At 37.9% G+C, this 25,545-nt stretch overlaps 1 protein-coding gene across 9 annotated transcripts in view; it reads left to right on the top strand.

Annotated features, from left to right (window-relative positions):
* Positions 1 to 25,545, top strand: part of SCMH1 (sex comb on midleg homolog 1 (Drosophila)) — a 217,899-nt gene that overhangs the window by 83,655 nt on the left and 108,699 nt on the right. For 5 of the 9 annotated variants that reach the window (XM_018042586.1, XM_018042579.1, XM_018042539.1 and 2 more), the window contains 2 exons: positions 5,565 to 5,635; positions 12,396 to 12,630. In XM_018042586.1, coding sequence (XP_017898075.1) covers positions 12,432 to 12,630 — 199 coding nt within the window. In that variant the 5' untranslated portion in view covers positions 5,565 to 5,635; positions 12,396 to 12,431. Of the gene's footprint in view, positions 1 to 2,624; positions 2,640 to 4,260; positions 4,404 to 5,564; positions 5,636 to 12,395; positions 12,631 to 25,545 lie in introns of those variants that run through there. The other 4 variants (XM_013962931.2, XM_018042544.1, XM_018042549.1 and 1 more) reach the window with 3 other exon arrangements.

Here is a 25,545-nt window from a genome sequence, read left to right as displayed (position 1 = left end):
AATGCCTGAGGTAACCATTTTCAATTAGGAGCCGTTGAGGGATTTGGGACATATTTAGGGGATTAGGTATATTATGTCTAATGTCAGTAGGTAAAGATTTAGAAGAAGGTAGACTTTGGCTGATTCTAATGGTTAAAATAATCCATTTGTGCTGTTGCACCATAGCTGAATAATAAATTTCTCATCGTTGGAATTATTTAACTAGAGGCTGGAGGGACCATTCAGGTCTCAGCTTTTATATCACCTCATCAAGATCCCTTTCTTGACCATCCTTCCTAAAATATCATACATACTCTCAGCACTCTTTTCCTCTCCTACCTTGCTTTATTTTTTCCTTATTTGAAAAGGGCCAGAAATTGTACAGTTATTATGTGGTTTCTCTGTAACTTTCTGGATCAATTGAATTATGTTTATTTATTTATTGTGTCTCTTCCCTCTTAAATGTAAGCTCCATGTGGGCAGAGATTTTGGCTGTTTTGTTCTTTGCTGTGTATCACCTGTGCCTGGAATTGAGCTTGGCATATAGTAGTTGCACAGTAAATATTTGTTGAATGAGTGAATATTAGAGAAAGGAATTCATGCGTTCAACTGGTGGATCTTTTGTGTTTTACAATTTAGAGAACTGTTAATTTTTAAAGTATTTGTATGTAGTTATAAATCCCTTCAGGGCAGCAATCTTTGTTGTTGTTGTTCACTCGCTCGTTCATGTCTGACTCTTTGCAACCCCATGGACTGCAGCACGCCAGGCTTCCCTGCCCTTCGCCATCTCCCCTAGCTTGCTCAGACTCATCTCCATTGAAGTGGTGATGCCGTCCAACCATCTTGTTCTCTGTTGTCCCCCTTTCCTCCTGCCTTCGATCTTTCCTAGCATCAGGGTCTTTTCTAATGAGTTGGTTTTTCGCATCAGGTGGCCGAAGTATTGGAGCTTCAGCTTCAACATCAGTCCTTCCAATGAATATTCAGGGTTGATTTCCTTTAGGATTGGATGGTTTGATCTTGCAGTCCAAGGGATTCTTGAGAGTCCTTTCCAGCACCACAGTTGAAAGCATCAATTCTTTGGCGCTCAGCCTTCCTTATTGGCCAACTCTTATACATGACTACTGGAAAGGCCATAGCTTTGACTAGATGGACCTTTGTTGGCAAAGTAATATCTCTGCTTTTTAATATGCTGTCTAGGTTTGCCATAGCTTTTCTTCCAAGGAGCAAGCATCTTTTAATTTCATGGCTGCAGTCACCGTCTGTGGTGATTTTGGAGTCCCCAAAAATAAAGTCTCTCATTGTTTCAGTTGTTTCTCCATCTATTTGCCATGAAGTGATGGGACCGGATGCCATAACCTTAGCTTTTTGAATGTTGAGTTTTAAGCCAATCTTATTTCCTAATAATAGATATAACTGTCATATGGTAGTATGTATGTTAGAGTTTATAAAATACTTTCTTAAGTATTATTCAGCAGTATAAATGAGATGACTGACTGTCTCTCATCTATAAAGTTTCAGCCCAAATGTTTCCTGCCTAGAGCATCTGTCTGTAATTTCACCATCTAAGATGATTCCCAGTCTCTGTCACATATCATTATTTTATGTCCTTCAAATACTTACCATTTACTACCTTATTTATTTGACTTTGTGTTAATTGTGCCTCATTATGCACTGGAATGTAAATTCCACAAGGGCAGGGACTTCCTGCCTTATCCTAGCATTTAGAAGAAGTGCCTGGCACATACAGGATACTCAAACATCATTTGAATGAATAATTGAAATCACTCCAGATATTTCAAAGTACTATACTAGTTAATAATGTCAGTCTTCACAGTAATCTTGACCCAAGTATGAATTAGATTTCCCTGTTCTGCATTCTCAAGGCAATCTGTACTACCTCATTAACTTAAATTTATCATAATTGTGGCAGATTATTTGTATTATTACTTAATTTACTACTTTTGCTTATCTCTAAACTGTAGGCTCCATGAATTTCAGAGCCATGTCTATCTTGTTCCCCTGATATTTAGCACTGTGCTTTTGCACTTGGAAGGAGGTTAATAAGTATTTATTGAATGAAGGAGTGTGTGTATAATCTTATGGGATATTATGTCTCTTTCAGATAAATGAACTGATGCTTGGAAGGATTAAGTAGTTTATTCAAGATAGGAAATGGCAACCCACTCCAGTATTTTTGCCTAGAGAATCCTGTGGATAGAGGAGCCTGGTGGGCTGCTGTCCATGGGGTCGCACAGAGTCAGACACGACTGAAGTGACTTAGCATGCATGCATGCATTGGAGAAGGAAATGGCAACCCACTCCAGTATTCTTGCCTGGAGAATCCCAGGGACAGAGGAGCCTGGCGGGCTACTGTCTGTGAGGTCACTCAGAGTCGGACACAACTGAAGCGATTTAGCAGCAGTAGCAGTAGCAGTTAACTATAGAAACAGGACTTCAACCACCATCTTCTAACTCGCAACATCACATTCTTTTAATTATCCCATTAGTTTCTAGGCATGGAATTTAATCAGTATTACCTAGGAAGGCGTTGAAAATACAGATTCTCAGACCACACTCAAGAGATTACTGAATGAGAACCTCTGAAGATGGTCTCAGAACTGTGAAAAGAAGTTAGAAAAATTATGTAGTATATTTTTATGGTAAGTAGCATTTGAGAATGATATTATATCCCAAGATTTGACAGACTGCTATTTAGGGGCCAAATGCAACCCACTGCCAGTTTTTATAAATAAGGTTTTAGTGAAACACAGCCATGCTCACTCATTTACATATTGCCTGTGGCTGTTTTCATGCTACCATGTACAAGTTCAGTATTTGTGACAGAGACCGAATGGCCTACAAAGAGTAAAATTTTTTCTGTCTGGTCCCTTACAGAAAATTTGCCAGCCCCGATCTATACTTTGTTGCCTGGCCTACTCCTCTTGTGGTGTTTTTAGTGCTCGGCAGTGTGGTAGGTTTGATGTTTGGCTTCATTATGAGCATTATAATAGGTGCTCAGATATTCTTAGTGAGTCCATAAAAATTAACTTATTTTGCAGCTTACCTGATTAATAGTAAACAATAAACAGCCTAAGCAGTCAAATTTAAGAAAAAATACTAATCTAGGTATGGTTGAAGCTAGTGAACCCTCAGTGGATGAACTGCTTTTAACAGAGAGGTTCTTTTTCTTTCAGTTGATAGTAAATGGGAAGATGTGGGATTTCTTAACCTATGTAATAGGAATTGACTACCATAGTTGTTGTGTGTAATATAGAACTATAGTACCCTAATTATTTTGGTACCCTGATGCTGCTGTAATTACATCTTAAAGCCAAAGTCTCTTGGGTGTTTTTGGTCAGAACTCAAAACAGTAACAAGCAACTCAGAACTGACCTAACTTCTTCCGTACTGCCTTCTACAGTAATCCCCATATAGGTATTTAAATTTACATTAAAGTTAAATACCATTTAAAATCTAATTTCTCACTCACACTAGCCACACTTCACATGTTTAATAGTGGCATGTGGCTGTTGGCTATCTTACTGGTCAGCATAGATGCAGAACATTTCTGTTATCAGAGAAAGTTTTAGTGGGTAGAACTGCTGTACGTGTTAGAGTTCAAGAGGTGCAGCCTAGTCAAATCCAAGACTTACTATTTGACTTATTTATTTGCAAGAATGGAATAATAATTCTTGATGTTTTCTTTTTCTAACAGCCAATAGTGATGAAACTCTTTGCTTTAAAAGCTATCTCGGCTAAGAGCAAACTCTTTATTAAATTCTAATAAGCTATTTAAATCTTGACTTAAGGAAATACCTCATTTACCCTTGACTGTCTATTCAAAATGATTAATTATTTATTGACTAAAGGGGATGGCTACCAGGTGGCGCTGGTGCTAAAGAATGTCCTTGCCAATGCAAGAGACTAGGGTTCAATCCCTGGGTCAGGAAGATCACCTGGAAGAAGGCATGGCAATCCACTCCAGTATTATTGCTGGAGACTCCCATGGACAGAGGAGCCTGGCAGGCACCAGTCCATAGGGTTGCAAAGAGTCCGACAGGACTAAAGCAACTTAGCATGCACACACGCAGTCATCAGCCAGTTCATTAAACAGTTCAGAACTGACTGTGATTTCTGGCCAAATCTATTTGGCTTGGTTAGGATTGTGGGAAAGGAACCAGTTTTAAAACAGAAGCTATAAAGTCAATAGAGTATAAAGTCTTGGCAGCATCTTTGGAGTGACTGAGATTTCATCATTCCATGACTCATTTTTATTCCCAGCATCTAGTGCTTTTTTCATGGCCCAAAGGGGCCCTATGCTGCTCCACTGCAGAGGAAACTTCAAGAAATGCTGGTTTGCTACAGTGTTTTAGCTTGTGAAAGTCTCTGGGACCTTACCTGCTCCATCATGGGGTCACCTCTAGGTGGGTATTAGGGGGATATTTGTAATTGATTTAACCTTTAATAATGAACCTGGTAATCTTTTGTGGTTCAGTAAGATATGTGTTTATTTATTTATTTATTTATTTTTAGATATGTGTTTAATAACCTATCCTTTAAAATGTTTTCCCTGACCCAGGTCACTGTCACCTTAAAGATTATTTCTCTAGCACAGTGTTCCTCAAACTTTGAGAGACCTTAAGGGCCACTTCAGCATTCCCTGGTGGCTCAGAGGTTAAAGTGTCTGCCTGGAATGCAGGAGACCAGAGTTCGATCCCTGGATCGGGAAGATCCCCTGGAGAAGGAAATGGCAACCCACTCCAGTACTCTTGCCTGGAGAATCCCATGGACGGAGGAACCTGGTAGGCTACAGTCCATGGCTTCGTAAAGAGTCAGACATGACTGAGCGACTTCACAAGGGCCACTTCAAGAGGCTACAAAGATTCTGTAAATTTGCCAACTTATTCTTAACTACTGTCATTAGAAATGCTACTGAGGATCTACTTTTCTCTAAATTAACAAACCTTGGTCATTTTGCACCTCAGAGCAATGCAACGGTGACTGGAATAGGAGAGGGTTGAGGTGAGTGAGAGAGAAACATCTTTTAGAGTGAGGATTCAAGTATAATCTCATTCTGGCTTTTCCTGCCCCCAACAACTCCTCTTACCCATGGTCTCAAGATAGCTGCTTCTTTTTTCTTTCTGAGCTGAGATGGTGGGATTCTGCCATGTTGGGTGTTAAAATCAGTTATTTGATGGCAATAAGGGACCTTTACAGGAGTCAGATTGTTCAGAAGGAATCTTCCCACCCACTTTGTGCCTCTTCTGTTCTGTTTTCCATGAGCTTCCTGAATACTTCTTTGAGACACTGGTATGACTTGGTGTAACATTTTGGATCATTTTAAAGACTGGCTTGAAATATTCCTTAGGTCATCTAGACGGTGATTCAAAAAACGCTGATCTAAAATGATCCACTCAGGTCATCTCAGTTCTTCCCCTAATATACTTCTTTGAGTCCAAACAGGGCCGTGTAAGTTTTCTTATGCTCCAGACAAGTCTGAAAATAGCCTAATGTTTAGGGTAGATTACATCTTGAAAGCATTTTTAGGAAGTTGACTGTGATAGAGATTTTTATTTCCTTTGCAGGTCATTTTACCTGGGACAAATACCTAAAAGAAACATGTTCAGTCCCAGCGCCTATCCATTGCTTCAAGCAGGTAATTGATTCTCAGCATCTTTAGAAGGTGGGAGGCAAGTAGTTTTTCTGGTCCTTAGACAAGCAAAACATGAAGTGGGAGCCTTTGGGCTTCTCACCTAAAGTCCCCAGAATAAACTTCTATGGGAAGAATATAACTTCAAGACTTAAAACTCAGCTGTGAGTTTTAAACGTTCTCCCCAATTCTCCCCAATTTCCCAAGTAACACCTTTTCCTTCTTCACCTCCTTGAAGATATTCTGTGTTACTGAAAACAGTTGCTAATTTTTACTACAGATCTTAGTTCAGGCAGATAGGAAACAGAGTTATAGCCCTTAGACAACTCTTGAAAGTGGAGCAGTATTCATATCTCTGAATTCAGCTCCCCTGCCACAATCTTATCTTTCCATAAAAATGTTGGCATTGACTCCCATTGTGGAGTATGTTAGGAGTTCATTGGAGGTCATTTAGAGCTTCCCACGTAGGATTAAGTTCCCCATACAATGCACAGATGATATTGACTATCAGTACATGATGAGGGTAGTAAGCAGAGATGGCTACTGCTGCTAAATAGAGCTGCACATCAGGAAATGGTTTATATCTCCCTCCTTCTTAGTATTCAATTGTTGTTTCCACAAACTGTCAACATTTCACTTTGAGTTTGAATGTTGTCTAAATAAAAGTACAAAATAGGACTTTGCTCATCTGAAATAATAGGAACTGAATTCATATTTCTACCTGAAATAATTTTAAAAGACAAAATATATGAAATAATGGTTTTCAAGTTACTGAAGATCAGGCAGCCAAGAACAGTGATCTCTGAGAGAGAAAAAAACAAATTAGTTGAGCCTCTTATGATTTACTGCTTTACAATAGTTTGAGACCATGGCCCAGGGAAAGAGAACCCAGACTAAGCCTGAGAGATTCCCTATCAAATTAGGGAGATGGAACTGAGAACCCAGGGATAGAATCTGCAGGACAGAGTACCGGAGAAGAGAATGGGGCACAGAAAGAAAACTGCAGAGAACCCCCTTCAAGTATTCATCAAAGTACTGTTGCTCTGTATATGCATGTGAGCATCCAAAGCCAAGGGAAACACTGTCTGAAAGGATTAAAGGATAGTAAAAGGATAGAGCCTAGTGCTCACACAAGACTGGGAATAGTGCCTGATTCCACCAGCTAGACTGGAAAATCTCATAATTCATGTGGAATAGTTGGGAAGATCCTGCTCAGTAGTGGGAAATGATTAGCTTTAGGATGAGCATGCTTTGAATCTGCCTAACAAACTAAAAAGCAAGACTCAGTGTGATTAAATTGTTTCCAAGTAAATTAACTTCATCTGGGAACACAGCACAAGAAGAGAATGCAAAAATATCCAGCACCTAACAGGTAAAAGTCAAATGCCTGGCATCTAGTCAAAGATTCTCAGGCGTATAAGGAGGCAGGAAAGCATAACTAATAATGAACAGACTAATCAACCAATTGAAACAGACTTAGAACCTTTGCAGATCTTAGAATAGCAGATTAAAACATTAAAACAGTTATTTTAATTATGTTCTATATGTTTGAAAGTTAAGCAGAGACTTGAAGTATATAAAAAAAGACATTGAGCAAAATGAAAAATACACTAGATGGGATTAATGGTGGAAGAAAAGATGAATAAATATGAAAACATAGCAGTAGAAGATACCTAAAATGAAACACACAGAAAAAAAGTATTTTAAAAATATGAAAAAGAGATCAGTGAAGCAAGGGATAACATCATAGACCATGTAATTAGACTATCCAAAAGAAAAGAGATGGAGAACTGGAAAAGCATTTGAAGATAAAATGGCAAAAAATTGTTCAGTTGAGGAAAACTAAAAATCTCCAGATTCAGAAAGCTAAATGAATCTCCTTAAAAAAAAGACATGAATAAAATTATACTAAGGCATGTCATAAATTATCAAAACTAGTGATAGAGAACATCTTCAAAGCAGCCAGAGGAAAAAAGACACTTTATGTGCAGGGAAACTAAGATAAGAATGACATTATATTTTCTTGAAATAATGCAAACAAGAAGAAAGTTAAATAAAATCTTCAAAGTATCAAAAGAAAACTATCATCCATGAATTTTATATCCAGCAAAAAGATCTTCCAAAATGAAGGAAAAATAGAGTTATTTTCAGATGCATAAAAACTGAAGGAATTCATCACTAGTAAACTCACTCTTTGAAGAAGTACTCTTGCCTGGAAAATCCCATGGATGGAGGAGCCTGGTAGGCTGCCAAGAGTCGGACACAACTGAGCAACTTCACTTTCACTTTTCACTTTCATGCATTGGAGAAGGAAATGGCAACCCACTCCAGTGTTCTTGCCTGGAGAATCCCAGGGACGGGGGAGCCTGGTGGGCTGCCGTCTGTGGAGTCGCACAGAGTCAGACACGACTGAAGCAGCTTAGCAGCAGCAGCAAACTCACTCTTACAAATGTTAGAGTCCGTCATACAGAAGGAAAATATTACCAGATAGAAATACAGATCTACACAAAGGAATGAAAGTTACTAGAGATGATAATTACAAGGGTAAATACTTAAAATGTTATTTCTTATTAAGCCTCTATAAAAGATAATTGACTATAAATAATGATAATAACATTGTATTGTAGATATAATAAAATGGATTAGTAAAAATGTATAACAACAATAGCTCAAGGGAGAGAAATTTAAGTAGCCTATTATAAAATTCTTATACATGAAGTAGTATAATATTACTTGAAGATAGACTGATAATTTAAATATGTTTAAGCCCCAAAGCATCCAGTAAAATAATAGAAAACAGCAGAATGGTAGGTTTAAATCCAGCCATATCAATAATCCAATTATAAATTAATCTAAATTCCTCAGTTAACAAACTGAGATTGTCATATTGGATAAAAAGTAAGACCCAATTATATACTGCCTGCAAGCAATTATACTTTAAATGTAAAGACACAAACAGGTTAAAAGTAAAAATCAAAAATTATAATAAAGCTGAAATAGCATATTAATATCAAAGTATATTTCAGAGGCAAAGGGTATTATCAGATAAAAATATAGTAATTTCATCACGAAAAAGGTCACACAGTCCTTACATGAATCAAAAGATGATAGATACAGAGCTTAACACCCTTCAAAAAAATTAATTCAAAACAGACCACACACCTAACTGTAAAACACAAAACTAAATTCCTAGAAGTTAGCATAGGAGAAGACTAAGATGGAATATGTCAGATTTCATTGCAATCCCAAAGAAAGGCAATGCCAAAGAATGCTCAAACTCATCTCACACCCTAGTAAAGTAATGCTCAAAATTCTCCAAGCCAGGCTTCAACAGTACATGAACCATGAACTTCCAGATGCTCAAGGTGGATTTAGAAAAGACAGAGGAACCAGAGATCAAATTGCCAACATCTGTTGGGTCATCAAAAAAGCAAGAGAACTCCAGAAAAAAAAACATATATTTCTGCTTTATTGACTATGCCAAAGTCATTGACTGTGTGGATCACCACAAACTGTGGAAAATTCTGAAAGAGATGGGAATACCAGACCACCTGACCTGCCTCTTGAGAAACCTGTATGCAGGTCAGGAAGCAACAGTTAGAACTTGACATGGAACAACAACAGACTGGTTCCAAATAGGAAAAAGAGTACGTCAAGGCTGTATATTGTCACCCTGCTTATTTAACTTCTGTGCAGAGTATATCATGAGAAATACTGGGCTGGATCCAACTCTTTGTGACCCCATGGACTGTAGCCTACCAGGCTCCTCCCTCCATGGGATTCTCCAAGCAAGAATACTGGAGTGGGTTGCCATTTCCTTCTCCAGGAGGAAGCACAAGCTGGAATCAAAATAGCCGGGAGAAATATCAATAACCTCAGATATGCAGATGACACCATCCTTATGACAGAAAGTGAAGAGAAACTTCTTAAAAAGCCTCTTGAAGTGAAAGAGGAGAGTGAAAAAGTTGGCTTAAAGCTCAACATTCAGAAAACTAAGATCATGGCATCCGGTCCAATCACTTCATGGGACATTGATGGGGAAACAGTGGAAACAGTGACGGACTTTATTTTGTGGGGCTCCAAAATCACTGCAGATGGTGAGTGCAGCCATGAAATTAAAAGATGCTTACTCCTTGGGAAAAAAGTTATGACCAACCTAGACAGCATATTATAAAGCAGAGACATTACTTTGCCAACAGAGGTCCATCTAGTCAAAGCTATGGTTTTTCCAGTAGTCATGTATATGATGTGAGTGTTGGACTATAAAGAAAGCTGAGAGCTGAAGAATTGATGCTTTTGAACTGTGGTGTTGGAGAAGACTCTTGAGAGTCCTTTGGACAGCAAGGAGATCAACCAGTCAGTCCATCCTCAAGGAAATCAGTCCTGAATATTCATTGGAAGGACTGATGTTGAAGCTGAAACTCCAATACTTTGACCACCTGATGCGAAGAACTGACATTTGAAAAGACCCTGAAGCTGCAAAAGATTGAAGGCAGGAGGAGAAGGGGACGACAGAGGATGAGATGGTTGGATGGCATCACCAACTCAATGAACATGAGTTTGCGTAAACTCCAGGAGTTGGTGATGGACAGGAAGGCCTGGTGTGCTGCAGTCCATGGGGTTACAAAAAGTTGGACACGACTGAACTGAACTGAAGGTGACCTTAGGTGTGGCAGTAATTTATTAGGTGCAAACCAAAGGCACAGTTCAGGAAAGAAGTAAGTGATAAGTTGAACTTCATTAAAATAAAACCTTCTACTGTATGAAAGACACTGTCAAGAGAATGAGAAGACAAGCCACAGACTGGGGGAGAATATTTTTACAAGACGTGTTTGACAAAGGACTGTGACCCAAAATATACAGATACCTTAAACTCAAAATAAGAAAATAACTCAAAAATGATCAAAGATCTTAAGACATCTCACCAAAGACGGTCGTATGACAAGCATGAAAAAGATGTTCTACATCATATGTTATCAGAGAAATGCAAATTAAAACAACAGTGAGATACCACTGCATACATATTGTAATGCCAAAACCCAGAACACTGATAACACCAAGTGTTAGGCAAGGATGTGGAGCAACAGGAATTCTCATTAATTGCTTGTGGGAATGCAGAATGGTACAGACATCTTATAAGGTAGTTTGGTGATCTCTCTTCTTGTAAACTAAACATACTCTTACCATATGATCCATCAATTGCATTCCTTGATATTTACCCAAAGAAGCTGAAATTTTATGTCCACACAAAAACGTGTGTGTGTGTGTATGTGTGTGTGGATTTTATTGCATCTTTATTCATAATCACCAAAACTTGGAAGAAACCAAGATGTTTTTTAAGTAGGTGAATGGATAAACAAACTGTAGTATAGCCAGACAATGGAGTATTACTCAGCCCTAGAGAGAAATGAGCTATCAAGCCATGAAAAGACCTAGAGGAAACTTAAATGCATCTTAACTACGAGAAAAAAGCCAGTCTGAAAAAGCTATGTACTGTGTGATTCAAACTATATGACATTCTGGAGAAGGCAAAACTCTGAAGACAGTAAAAAGATCAGTGGTTGCCAGAGATTGAGTGGATGAGTAGGCCAGGTACAGAGGATTTTTAGTACAGTTAAACTATTTTGTATGATCCTATAATGATAGATACATGTCTCCATTAGACCAAATTCATAGAGTATACAACACCAAGAGAAAACCTTACTGTAAATAATGGACTTTGGGTTATTATGATATGTTAGTGTAGTTTTATCTGTTATAATAAATGTATTACTATGTTAGGAGATACTGAAAATACAGGAGACACTGAATGTGTTGGAGCAGGATGTTTATAGGAAATCTATCTTCCTTTCAGTTTTTCTGTGAACCTAAAACTGCTCTTAAAAGTGACTCTTAATGAAAAAGAAATGAATTATTGATACATTCTACAAATGGGTGAATATCAGAATGGTTATGCTGAGTGAAAGAAACTAGATCCAAAAAAAAAAAAAGTATATTCTGTATGATTCCATTTTAAGTCTAGAAATGCAAAATGCAAAACAGTCTACACTGATAGAAAGTAAAGCAGTGTTTGCCTGGAGAGAGAGAGATCTGGGAAGGGCTAGACAGGTCTTAAAGGGATATGCAAAACTTGATAGTATGTCCACGTTCATTATCTTGATAGTGGTGATGGTTTCCAGAGTGTCGTGATGTATGTGGTGTCATGAGTGTATACATATGTCAGTACTTAACCTAAGTGTGTAGTTCATTGTATGTCAATTATAACTTAAAGTTTTTAAAAAACAGGAATTGATTTCTAAGTTAATGTCAAAGTAAAAAAAAAATAATCTATTCCCATTGGTTAGTCTGTGTGGTAGACATACTGAAGCACTCCATGAAGAAACACCAAGGATACGATAGTTTAATAGGATGATTTCTGCAAAGAAAATACTAAGAATACCTGGAGGGTTAGGGAATTGGAGAAGACAGGATAAAAAACAGCATTTAAGCAAGGACCATTTGAGATACTCTTATCCTTTACTTACTGGTCACTCAATATTTGATGCTTCACTGGAAAGTAATTTTTTCCCTTCAGTTTACATTTCAGAGTTTCTTTTTCATGAGACCCTTCCTAGGTATTAGGAAATAATTCATGAGGGTTGTCCCTGACTCAGCTGTAATCAGTTTGCATCCAAAGCATAAATTTCCAGGTTCCATCGCCTAATATCCTTACTGAAAATGCCATGTATGCTTAGTCTGCCTAATCCCCATGGCTTGTTCTCCTCAGTCCTACACACCTCCAAGCAACGAGTTCAAGATCAGCATGAAATTGGAAGCGCAGGACCCCAGGAACACCACATCTACCTGTATTGCCACAGTAGTTGGACTGACAGGCGCTCGCCTCCGCCTTCGCCTTGATGGCAGCGACAACAAGAATGACTTCTGGCGGCTGGTTGACTCAGCTGAAATTCAGCCTATCGGGAACTGTGAGAAGAATGGGGGTATGCTGCAGCCCCCTCTGGGTGAGTAACTGGACCGAAGCTCTCCCTAGCCCATTAGTTATCTTCCTCAAATTGTACATTGTATTAGAAGAAAACATAGGGTCATCTGCCCATCCCTTCTTTTTCGTATGGTCCAAAAGGTCCACCTAACATGAAATGAGCTGTAAAATCTTTACCTCTCCATTCTTCATTAACTTGTGATATCCGTGCTTCTCTTCAGCTCCTCTTTTTCTAATGGGAAACAACACCCTGCATCCTTCTTTGTCAGGTCCCATTTACCCTGAGAAAAAGGATGGAAGAAGGTCTTGCCATTGAACTTGCCTCAAAAAACCGTGGAGCTTTTATCAAATCCTACAATCACAACAGACAGTGAGAGAAAAATCTCCCATTAGAAAGGATGACTATTATAAAGATCCCTTATCTCCTTTCCCCTAAATTCTCAGTTGGTCCTTGGAATTTTCTCACTTTAAATCAATTATTAAGTAAAATGCATTACTTTCCTTTAATGACACCACTGTATTTTTCTCTTCAAGATCAGATTCACCTTTTTTAGCGTCAGTATACCTGAGTGATTTAGCACATTTCATCAGTTACCATCAGTCACTATTGCAATGAGTCTCTCCGGAGGATGGAGATGGTTTATAGGCTGTGTTCCTCTCAGGAGGCTGTGCTAAATTAAATGAGCATTAGAGGAAAGTGTCATTTGAAAGACCTCCCCAAGTGGTTATTTAACCTTTTCCTTCTTTAAAAAAAACTACTTGTAAAATTTCAAACATATACAAAAGTAGAAAAAAATAATACAGAGAATGAAAGTCCATGTATGTTTTATCTTTGATAGATAGTCTTGTTTTCTTAGTAGCTATATACATTCCCTGACCACTCCTGCCCAGTTGCTTAAACATAGTATCATTTTATCACTAAATATTTAGTATGTATCTCTCTCATAGTTAATATTTTTAAAGCATAATCATAATAACATTGTCACATGTAAATAAAATAATGATACTTCCTTAATATCAACAAATATTTACTCAGTATTTAAATTTTCCCTATTGTCTGTCTGTCTCTCTCTCTCTTCCTCTCTTTATTTCATTTTCTTTGAATCAGGATCCAAATAAAATCAACATATGCAGTTGGGTGATATGTTCCTTAAGCCTCTTTTAATCTATGTGTTCTCCTCCTCTCTTTTATTTTTTCCTTGCAATTTATTTGTTGAAAAACCTAAGTCATTTTCTTTAAATTTTCCCACAATTAGATTTTGCTGATTATATCTCTCTGGTATCATTTAACGTGTTTCTCTGACCTCTCTTCCTAGAAATTGGTAACTAGATCTAGAGGCTTGATCAGGTTAAGGTTTAGTTTTTTTTCAATAAGAATATTTCATATGTAGTGATATTTACATTTATTAAGAAGTATATATGGTCTGGTTGTCTCTCATTTTATAATGTAGCAGCCATTGCTGCTTGTAGTCTAGACAGGGGTTGGCAGATTTTCTAAAAGAGTCAGATAGTAAATATTTCAGGCTCACAGGCCATACATTCTCGTTGTAACTTGTCAGCTTTGTCCTTGTAATATGAAGGCAGTCATAGACAATACATTAAAAAAATGGGCAAGGCTGTGATCCAGTAAAGCTTTAGTTACAAAACAAGTTGTCCAGCCTTCTGGCTATAGTTTGCTGCCCCCTGATTTAGACCTGTCAATTCATTTTGGTTGCAGAATAGAAAATTTTAATATTATCATTCTGTCCACATAAATTAAATGGAATATGTCTATTAAAATAAACTTTCAACTATTTGGTTATCCTGAAGCATAGTTCATGCAGGAAAGACAGTTTAAATGCTTGATTCTTTTCTTTGTTTACCACTTTTCAGAATAATAAATTAGATTGCCATTATCCTCCAAAATTACTTAGTCTTATTGCTATTGTTGTATTCAATATCATAAACTCAAAGATTCATACATATTTGATGTTTTTCACCCCATTGCACTAATTATCCTTGTTGATTCTTGAATTGTTCCATCTTTGGCCTCATGTATATAAATAATTCTTGAAATCTGTAAAACAGTATATGCCCTTTACCTTATCCCTTTCTTCTGCCATAGAGTAACCACTTTCTTTTAATAGTTCATACTTCACTTTTTAAAAAATAAGCAAATATATCTGTGTGTGTGTGTGTACATATATATACATATGTATTCCCTTCTTATAAATGACAACATACTATACATACTTTTCTCAATCTTACTTTTTTCATTTAACAGTATGTCCTCAAAACGACGTCTTAGTATTGAGATGTTTCTCATTCCTTTTTGTAGCTGTGTAGTACCATAAGGTTCTCAACTGATTTTATGAACCACAGTTTAGAAGCATCTTGATAGGTTATTACAAACTATAAGTTCCCAGGGATAATGGTGACCATCTGCATCAAAATTTTTCCATAAGTTCTCCGGAAACATATAGCTCAAAAAGGAAAGCAAATTAAGCCACCCATAACTCATGCCTAAACATAACTAGGAGTCAAGAATACCACACATTTCAATAACATGTTGCCTACATGTTCTGATATAAAGATCTGAAACCAGTAAAGCTAATACCCACCCCAGAATGAAGAGTTTTATGTAGATAGAAACTACATTAAAAAGGCAGAGGGCAATGGGAGCCTAACACAGCCAAAATCACTTCCAGAAAAAGATAGGCCCATCCAGAGTGGGAAATACTGAAAGAGAACTAAGAGCTACTTGATTAGAGCGTTATCTACTGGAGAATCAGAAGAAAGAGAATGAATTAAAAATGTGAGGGACCAGAGACAGCAGCCGTGGGCTGATAACTACCTTCATGGGAGAGATAGACATAATATTGAAGGAAAAGAAGGAAGCCATGGGTAGTCATTTAGAGTTACACAGAAACAAAGAGAATCATAAAATCAGAAGACATTCGGGTCTTCCTATCCCACCGCATCCCAAACAGGCTCCACTAAAGAAACTGCATTTCATTATGCCAACAGAAAACTCATGACCCAAGATCCCTGACAAAATGGAACATCCTGTTTTTTGCTAGCCCAAGAAAATATAAGACATTTTAAATCATTGGGAAACAGCAGTCAACATCCATAAAAAAAACTTTTACATGAGGAAAAACAGAAGTAGAAGATAAAACCATTTTAACTACTGAAAATTCTAAGCCAAAAATCAGTGACTAATCAGAGGAAAACTGTTGCACAGTGACCCATCTTGAATTAAATAAGTATTGACATCTACGAAAAAAAAATACCTTGAATCATAAATTGTAAGTCAGACTAGAAATGCACAGTAAATAGGAAGATGTGAAACAGAATTGTGCAAACTCAAGGGAAAAAATGAAGAAAGAAAAATAATCTCAATTGAAGACTCAGTTCCAAGGTACCCATTGGGACAATATATTCAACTGAAAATATAATAAGAGATATTGAGAAAAGAAATAAAACAGTCAAGAGAATAAAACTAAATATTAGAAGAAAAAGGTTTAAAAGTATCAGAAAGGAACTGTTAGATATAGAATGTAGTCAAAAAGGTCCTCTGGGTATATGTATGTGTACATGTATATTTGGATTTCCTAAAGAAGATAAACAGGATTAAAAAATTGTAAGAAAATGTTTCAAAAATGGGAAAATACCTGAACCTTCATATTGAAAAAGCCTACCTTTTTCCTGGAAAATTGTCAACTCTAAGACCTTTTCTAGTAAAACAGTTATACTCTATGAATAAAAAAAATTCAGCTAAGCCTCTAGCAAAACAGCCAAATTATTTTCAAGGCAAAGAAAGTCAGGTTTGCATCATACTTTTCAACACTAAAATGCAAAGCAAGACTATAAATGGAGGAGTGTTTTTAAGAAATCTGAGGAAAGAAACGACAGGTTTATATCTAGATGAGCTGTTTTTTCAAGTGCTGAGATTATACTGAAAGAGTTTTCAATGTGCAGGAACACAGGAAATATTGTGACCCAGCCCCTTCCTAAATCAATTATGGAAAGAGCTTCATCCAAATACCAGATGATATATCTAAGAAAAGCAAAGGTAGGGACAAGAGTAGAATAGTATGGTATCAGTCTGGGTCCCAGTGAAGAAGGAACATAGATAGTTTAATGAAATTGTTAACTCTAACAGAGAGTTGGAGTGAGGGATTGGCTAGTCAAAAGGCAGAGAACTCTAAGGAAGAGCTGGCATAAGGAGAAGCCACTACACTGGGGCAGAGATAGACAGCCCAAGGAAGTGTCTCCCTTCCCCCATCTCAGGCCCAACATGTAAGCCCTGTTGGAGCGGGCGCCGTTGCTCACTGGATGAGAGAAATCACTAGTGCCACAGCAGTGGAACTTGCTAGAAATTTGCCTTCTATAGTGTGGAGAAGACTGTTCATGGAAAGGTGTGTCTCTCTGTAGAAACTCTTACAAAACCATTTAAGGTGGGAGGTGGTGGTGGAGGCGGAGCTGCTGCTGCTGCTGGCCACTGGATACTTAACTACTAACTGTCCAGTGTTCCGGGACACAGGCAACCAAGGAGATGGGAGTGCTGCAGAAACCTGCCAACAAATGCAGTGGGACCAGAAAGCAAGTCCCTTTTCCTCCTGTAATATCTTTAGATGGGGTCAAAGGATATCATTTAAAACCAATAAATCAGATAGTAGTAGCCTAAATGAGGAAATGGGGGAATTAAGGACATTATAAAGTATGTTAGTATAAAGATAACCACTAAAACAAAATTCCCGAACTTTCTCAATACCAAAAGAACAAAATGGTCAAGAAATAAATGACACAAAGAGATGAACTATGGAAAATGCAGTAAATAAAACATACTGAAGTTGAGAACAAATACATAATTTTTACAGAGTGTAAAGGTGAGTGTAATTTATACAGAGTATACAGAATGTAAATGAGTATTTACATTTAGCTCACCTGTTAAAACATTTCAGATTGATGCTCAAAGTCAAATCCAACTTTACACTCTACAGGAGACATACCTAAAATAAAGTGAGTTGGGAAGGCTAAAAGTAAAAGATGACAAATGATGTATGAAGCAACTTCAAACAATATAGTAGCAGAGGTTTGTTGTTGTTCATTCACAAAGTCATGTCCCAATTCTCTGTGACCCCGTGGACTGCCACACACTAGGCCCTTCTGTCCTCCACCATTTCTCAGAGTTTGCTCATATTCGTGTCCACTGAGTCAACGATGCTATCTAACCATCTCCTACTCTGCCACCTGCGTCTCCTTTTGCGTTCAGTCTTTCCTAGCATCAGGGTCTTTTCCAGTGAGTCAGCTCTTTGCATCAGGTGACCAAAGTATTGGAGCTTCAGCTTTCAGTATCAGTCCTTCCAATGACTATTCAGGGTTGATTTCCTTTAGGACTGACTGGTTTGATCTCCTTGCAGTCCAAGGGACTCACAAGAGTCTTCTCCAGCACCACAGCTTGAAAGCATCAATTCTTTGGTGCTTAGCCTTCTCTACAGTCCAACTCTGACATCTGTACATGACTACTGGAAAAACCATAGTTTTGACTATATGGACCTTGTTAAGCAAAGTGATATCTCTGCTTTTTAATATCCTGTCTAGGTTTATCATCGCTATTCTTCCAAGGAACAAGCGTCTTTTAATTTTGTGGCTTCAGTCACCATCCTCAGTGAATTTAGAGCCCAATCAAATAAAATCTGTCACAGTTTCCACTTTTCCCCCTTCTGTTTGCCATGAAGTGATGGGACCAGATACCATGATCTTAGTTTTTTGAATGTTGAGTTTTAAGCCAGCTTTTTCACTCTCCTCTTTCATCCTCATCAAGAGGCCTTTTATTTCCTCTTCACTTTCTGCTGTTAGAGTGGTATCATATGTGTTTCTGAGGTGGTTGATATTTTTCCTAGCACTCTTGATTCCAGCTTGTGATTCATCTAGCCCAGCATTTTGCATGATGTACTCTGCATATAAGTTAAATAAGCAGAGGTTACAATTCTGTTATCAGACATGGTGGTGGTTATTGTTGTTGTTTAGTCACTAAGTTGTGTCTGATTCTTTGTGACCCCATGGACTGTAGGCCACCAGGCTCCTTTGTCCATAGGATTTTCCAGGCAAGTATACTGGAAAGGGTTGTGATTTTCTTCTCCAGGGGATTTTTCCCTACCCAGGGATCAAACCCGCATCTCCTGCATTGCAGTCAGGTCCTTTACCACTGAGCCACCCAGGAAGCCCTTTAGACATGGTAAAATTCATAAAATAGAAATTACAGTAGATACAAAGTGATATAGACAAACACACTAATAGGATATTTAACACACATCTCTCAAGACAGGCTAAGAGTACAAAAAGTAAAGGGGCTGAAGACTTCAATGAATAAGATAGATCGTGTGTATGTGTGTATATGTATATATTATGTATGTATACCAAACTGTATACCATGGCAAATACCCTTCCACCTTGAAATTTAAAGCTCTTTGTTTAAACAATTTTTGTTTGGAAAACGGATATTTAAGCCAAAATTTCAAAATTCCTAAAACATAGTCATAATAAACATCACATCAGAAGTCTGAGATACAATCAAAGGGGTGATTGGAAAACAAATTATAGCCTTAAATACCTGTCATAAATAAAAATGAAAGGATAAATATTAAAAGTTTAAGCTCCCAATTCAGAAAGCTAGAAAAAGTAATTACCCAAAGAAACTACGGAGAAATAAATAGAAAAAATAAAGATAAAAAGAGATTAATGAGGTGGAAAATAGAAAAGCAGAAGATCAAAGTGCTGGTTCTTTGGAGAAAGCATCAACAAAATATACAAGCCACTAGTTAGCCTAATAAAGAAAAAAAGCAATAAGAGCAGATATACAGAAGTAGAAATGACGAAGGGAGCAATACTGTAATAAACCAGAAAAGCTAGTTAAGACCATCACAAGGTTTAAACAGATCTATAGAAAAAATATTTTCAAAACACCTTCATCAAAGCACTAGGTACAGATTATTTTACAGGGAAATCCTACAAAACCTTGAATACCAAATAGTCTCAATTCTTCTTAATGACCTGCAAGTTGCTGTAGGTCAGTGACACCCACAGAACTTTTCTGTGATGATTGAAATGTTTTGTGTCTTCGCTGTCCAGCATGTCACATGTCCAGCCTCATGTGACGTAGAGCACTTGGAATGTGGCTACTGCAACTAAAGAATTGAATTTTTACTTTTATTTAATTGTAATTTAAAGTTGAAAACCTATGTGATTGGTGGCTATGGTGTTAGACAGTGCACTTCTGGATCACAGAAAAAATAAGAAAATAGCCAAATTCTTTTTATAAGCAGAAGGAAATGGCAACCCACTCCAGTACTCCTGCCTGGAAAATTCCGTGGACTGGAATTTTCAGTCAGACACGACTGAGCAACTTCACTTCACTTCAGAACTTTGATACTTAAACCTGATTTAAACACACAAACATACACACACACACACACACCATCTTTATAATAAGTTTTGAAATCAAGAAATGTGCATTCTCACAAGTCTGCAGAGTTTTGTCAAAGTTCATATGACTTTCTTCCTTTGCTATTTTAATATGGTAAAGTCCACTAATGATTTCGCTAAACTTAAATCTTCATTCTCCCCAAACCCCTACTACTTTGTCTTGATGAATCACCGTTTTAAATGTGTTGAATTCTACACACACACACACACACACACACACACACACACCCTGTCATGTATGAGTAGTATTATAAAAATCTTAAAATGTTAGGAATTAGAATTCAACATATTTAAAACAGTGATTCATCAAGACAAAGTAGTAGGGGTTTGGGGAGAATGAAAAGATTTAAGTTTAGTGAAATCATTAGTGGACTTTACCATATTAAAATAGGAAAGGAAGGAAGTCATATGAACTTTGACAAAACTCTGCAGACTTGTGAGAATACACATTTCTTGATTTCAAAACTTACTGTAAAGCAACAGTACTCAAGACATTGTGGTACTGGCATAAAATGAACATAGACTTATAGATAAGAGGATTAGATTTGAGAGTCTAGAAATAAACCCATACATTTATCCTCAGTTTATTTTCAGCAAAGGTGCCAAGATAATTCAGCAGGGTTTTCAACAGCCTGCACAGGGACAACTGGATATTCACATATAAAAAAATGAAATTGGACCCCGCCTCCACACCATAGTTTTGTTTTTTGTGTGTTTTTTTGCTCAGTTGTGTCCAACTCTTTGCGACCCCATGGACTATAGCCTACCAGGCTCCTCCATCAGAGGATTTTCCAAGCAAGAGTATTGGAGTGGGTTGCCATTTCCACACCATATACAAAAATTAATTGCAGGTAGATAACAGACCTAAAACTCTTAGAAGAAAACTTGGGAGTAAATCTTCACGACTTTGGATTAGGCAGTGGTTTCTTAGATCTGGCTCCAAAAGCACAAAGAACAGAAAAAAACTGATAGATCTCAAAATTAAAAGTTTTAAATTTTGCTTCCAGAAACACTGTCAGGGAAGTGAAAAGACAACCCACACGACGGGAGAAAATAGGCAAATCTAAAAAGGCAGAGAGGTTAGTGGTTTCCAAGGACTGGGATAAACTGAGAATGGGGAGAGTGGAGGAATGATAAAATCTTCCAAAATTGGGTAGAATTATCTTTAGAGAAAAGATGTCGCTCAGTCATGTCCGACTCTTTGTGATCCCATGGACTAGCCTATCAGGCTCCTCCATCCATGGGATTTCCCAGGCAAGAGTACTGGAGTGGGTTGCCATTTCCTTCTCCAGGGGATCTTCCTGACCCAGGGATCGAACCCAGGTCTCTTGCATTGCAGGCATATGCTTTACCGTCTGAGCCACCAGGGGAGTCAATAGAATTATCTTTGCATAACTCTAAAAACCACTGAATCAGATACTTAAAAGTATAATTGAGTTTCACCACAATAAAGCTATTATTTTTTCAAAGTCACATAAACCAAGTCAACATACAATATTGTATGCTGAACGTTGAGAAAACTGGGTATCCACATGCAAAAAAATGAAATTGGACCTTTACCTTGCACTCTTATATAATAATTAATTCAAAATGGATCAACAACCTAAATGTAGGAGCTAAAACCATACAACTTAGAAGAAAACATACAGGAAAAGCTTTATGACATTGAAATTGGCAGTGGTGTCCAGATATGACATCAAAAACACAGGCAATAAAAGAAAAATAATAGTTATATTTGACTGCATCAAAATTAAAAATTTTGTTTATTAAAGGAAAGTGTTAGAGTGAAAAGGGAACTCATGGAATGGGAGAAAATATTTGTCGATCATATATCTGGCCAGGGGTTACTATCCAGAATATATTTTTTAAGACTTTTTGAACTCAGCAGTAACAAACAACTTGATTGAAAAATAAGCAAAGGACTTGAATAGACATTTCTCTGTAGAAGATATACAAATGTCCAATAAGCACATGAAAAGATACTCTATACTGCTAATCATTTAGGGAAATCAAAATCACAATGAGATAATACTTCACACCCATTAGAATGGCTATTATCAAATAAATAGAAAATAACAAGTGTTGGTGAGGATGTGGAGAAATTGGAACTTTGTGTATCGGTGAGTATTAGAAATGAAAAATGGCATAGTCACTATGAAAAACAATATGGTGTTTCCACAAAAAACGTTAAAAGTTAAATTACCATGGTGGGGAAGGGGGAAGGGGAGGTCGCTCAGTCGTGTCTGACTCTTTGTGACCCCAGGGACTGTAGCCCACCAGGCTCCTCCATCCATGAGATTTTCCAGGGGAGAGTACTGGAGTGGGGTGCCATTTCCTTCTCCAGGGGATCTTCCCCACCCAGGAATCAAACCCAGGTCTCCTGCATCGTAGGCAGACGCTTTACTGTCTGAGCCACCATAAATTACCATATGATCTAGCAATTCCACTTTGGGATAGATAGGCAAAAGCATATAAAGTAAGGACTCAAGGAGATATTTTTATACCCATATTTAGCAGCATTATTCATAATATCCAAAAGGCCAAAACAGCCCAAGTTTCCACTGAGAGAAGAATGAGTAAATAAAATGTGGTATATACACATAGTAGAATATTATTCAGCTTTACAAAGGAAGGAGGTTCTGACGTGCTACAGGGTGAGTGAACCTTAAAGATACTATGTTAAATGAAATAAGCCAGTCACAAAAGAACAAATACTATATGATTCCACTGTGACCTACAGAAAAAAGAATGACATTTGCAAGGAACTAGGAGAGGGGAGAAAGGAATGAGGAGTTATGTTTAATGGGCAGAGTTTCCTGTGAGGAAGATGAAAAAATTCTGAAAATACATGATGGTGATGATTACACATTGATATGAACGTACTTAATACCATTTACTTTTGAGAAAGAGAAGGAAATACATGTGTATACACACATGCACATATATATAATGTACATGAATTTATATATATTTTATATACTTATTTTTATAAAAAGAAACACTGGACTATTAAAACGAGAAAATAATGAAAAGATTGCCTATGGGGAGTGTCTGGGAATAGTGTGGAAAAAATAGAAATGAGAGACTTCTTGGAGAATACCCATTTATATTCTTTTGACTTCTGAATTACTTGAATGTGTTACTTGTTACATAAAATTAAATCAAAAATATATGAACAGGCATATACTAAAATTGGCTAACTTTTCAGTACAGTTCAGTCACTCAGTCGTGTCTGACTCTTTGTGACCCCATGAATCGCAGCACGCCAGGCCTCCCTGTCCATCACTAACTCCCGGAGTTCACTCAGACTCAGGTCCATCAAGTCAGTGATGCCATCCAGCCATCTCATCCTCTGTCGTCCCATTCTCCTCCTGCCCTCAATCCCTCCCAGCATCAGAGTTTTTTCCAGTGAGTCAACACTTCACATGAGGTGGCCAAAGTACTGGAGTTTCAGCTTTAGCATCATTCCTTCCAAAGAAATCCCAGGACTGATCTCCTTCAGAATGGACTGGTTGGATCTCCTTGCAGTCCAAGGGACTCTCAAGAGTCTTCTCCAACACCACAGTTCAAAAGCATCAATTCTTCGGCGCTCAGCCTTCTTCACAGTCCAACTCTCACATCCATACATGACCACTGGAAAAACCATAGCCTTGACTAGACGGACCTTAGTCGGTAAAGTAATGTCTCTGCTTTTCAATATGCTGTCTAGGTTGGTCATAACTTTTCTTCCAAGGAGTAAGCGTCTTAATTTCATGGCTGCAGTCACCATCTGCAGTGATCTTGGAGCCCCAAAAAATAAGGTCTGACACTGTTTCCACTGTTTCCGGATGCCATGATCTTCATTTTCTGAATGCTGAGCTTTAAGTCAACTTTTTCACTCTCCTCTTTCACTTTCTTTTTTTTTTTTTTTTTTTCAGTACCAATAAGTTTTTATTCATTGTATATTCCCAAGGAAAACAAGGAAGGGAAAAGGGTCAGCGTGTGTGTTACAAAATGATAGCAAATGGGAAAGAAAGTACCTGGCACAGCAAAATCAGCCATCAAATAAACACTGCCCAGATGGGGTCTCCAAAGCCCGAGGGGCTATGTCTCCTGCAGTTCAGGAATGAGAAGAAGGGATGAGGAAAAGAACAGATGGGTACATGCTTTTCTACCCTCCCTCCCTCCCTCCCCATAAATTCAAGATTTCATACAAAGCTTTGGTTTCTAGCAGTAAACATGGAGTTACATTCGTCCGTCTGCTATTAAACAATCTTGTGGCTACTTTGACATAAGTTTCTTGCACCTGCATAAAAGTTCCTGAGTGACTTGGATATACATTCATCTTTCCTTTCATGGTCTCCCAGCCCCACCTTCTACATGGAAGGCCCCTTCATTGCTTCTCTCTACCCTTGGAGTTGGTCTTTATCCATCCAAATACATCAGTCCGTTTAGCATGAATCACATCAAGGAATGGACATGACTCGAGATTGGGAACAAGGGATGGAGCGATCTTAGCTTCTTCAGGATTTTTGCACAAATCACTTAATCACAGATACCCCACAAATTAAACGTATAGGTATATGGTCTATTTTGGGGGGTACAAAGGTGGAAAGAAGAGGGAGTAGGAATCTAGTTTTCAGGACAGATCTTGTTTGAAATAGGAAATAGAGGAAGGGGAACACAAAAGAAAGTGTAGTTCAAGACCCCCCCCAACTTCAAGAGGGGCCCCCAAGCTTTATGTTTCAGATCTTTTTGCCTGGTGCAGAACATTTTGTCAAAGATGCTTTGGCTATTTTCTCAATATAAAAAGAAGTTTGTAAACAATAAAACCCCAAAAGAACATGGAGAAGACCAACACATTGTATTTACACAAACTAGGCCACCTAGCAATCACCAAATCAGCTACTTGTGAAGTCCTACAAAGCCCAGACAAATATAATAACTAGAGGGGGCAGCAGCTGGGGGAGACAAGGATCAGACACACATCATCCAATGCGTTCTATTGCGTTTGCCCCGTGACAACACAGTGAGGTAGGTCTGCAGTGATCTCACAGCTTGTAAACGAACCCCCCGCCCCCACCGCCCTTTCTCCTTTAGCTGCCATGATACTAATCACTGCTGCAGCAGAGTAGGACCCTGGCTCTGGGAACCACAAAGAAGCCATTGCTGATGGTCTCTCCAGAAGCCAAGAAGGAAAAGCCCAGAATTGGTAAAGATCTTGTCCTTGCTTCACATATCCATCCCTGGGCAGCTCAAGATGGGTACAGTGGCTTTGTTACCTCTTTCACTTTCATCAAGAGGCTTTTTTGTTCCTCCTCACTTTCTGCCATAAGGGTGGTGTCATCTGCATATCTGAGGTTATTGATATTTCTCCCGGCAATCTTGATTCCAGCTTGTGTTTCTTCCAGTCCAGTGTTTCTCATGATGTACTCTGCATAGAAGTTCAATAAGCAGGGTGACAGTATATAAACAGAAACAAACTGAA

Source organism: Capra hircus, chromosome 3 (genome assembly GCF_001704415.2).
Source record: "Capra hircus breed San Clemente chromosome 3, ASM170441v1, whole genome shotgun sequence".
In the NCBI taxonomy this organism is placed as follows: domain Eukaryota; kingdom Metazoa; phylum Chordata; class Mammalia; order Artiodactyla; family Bovidae; genus Capra; species Capra hircus.
The sequence above is the reverse complement of the archived record's forward strand: the minus strand, read 5'-3'. Positions and strand labels throughout refer to the sequence as shown.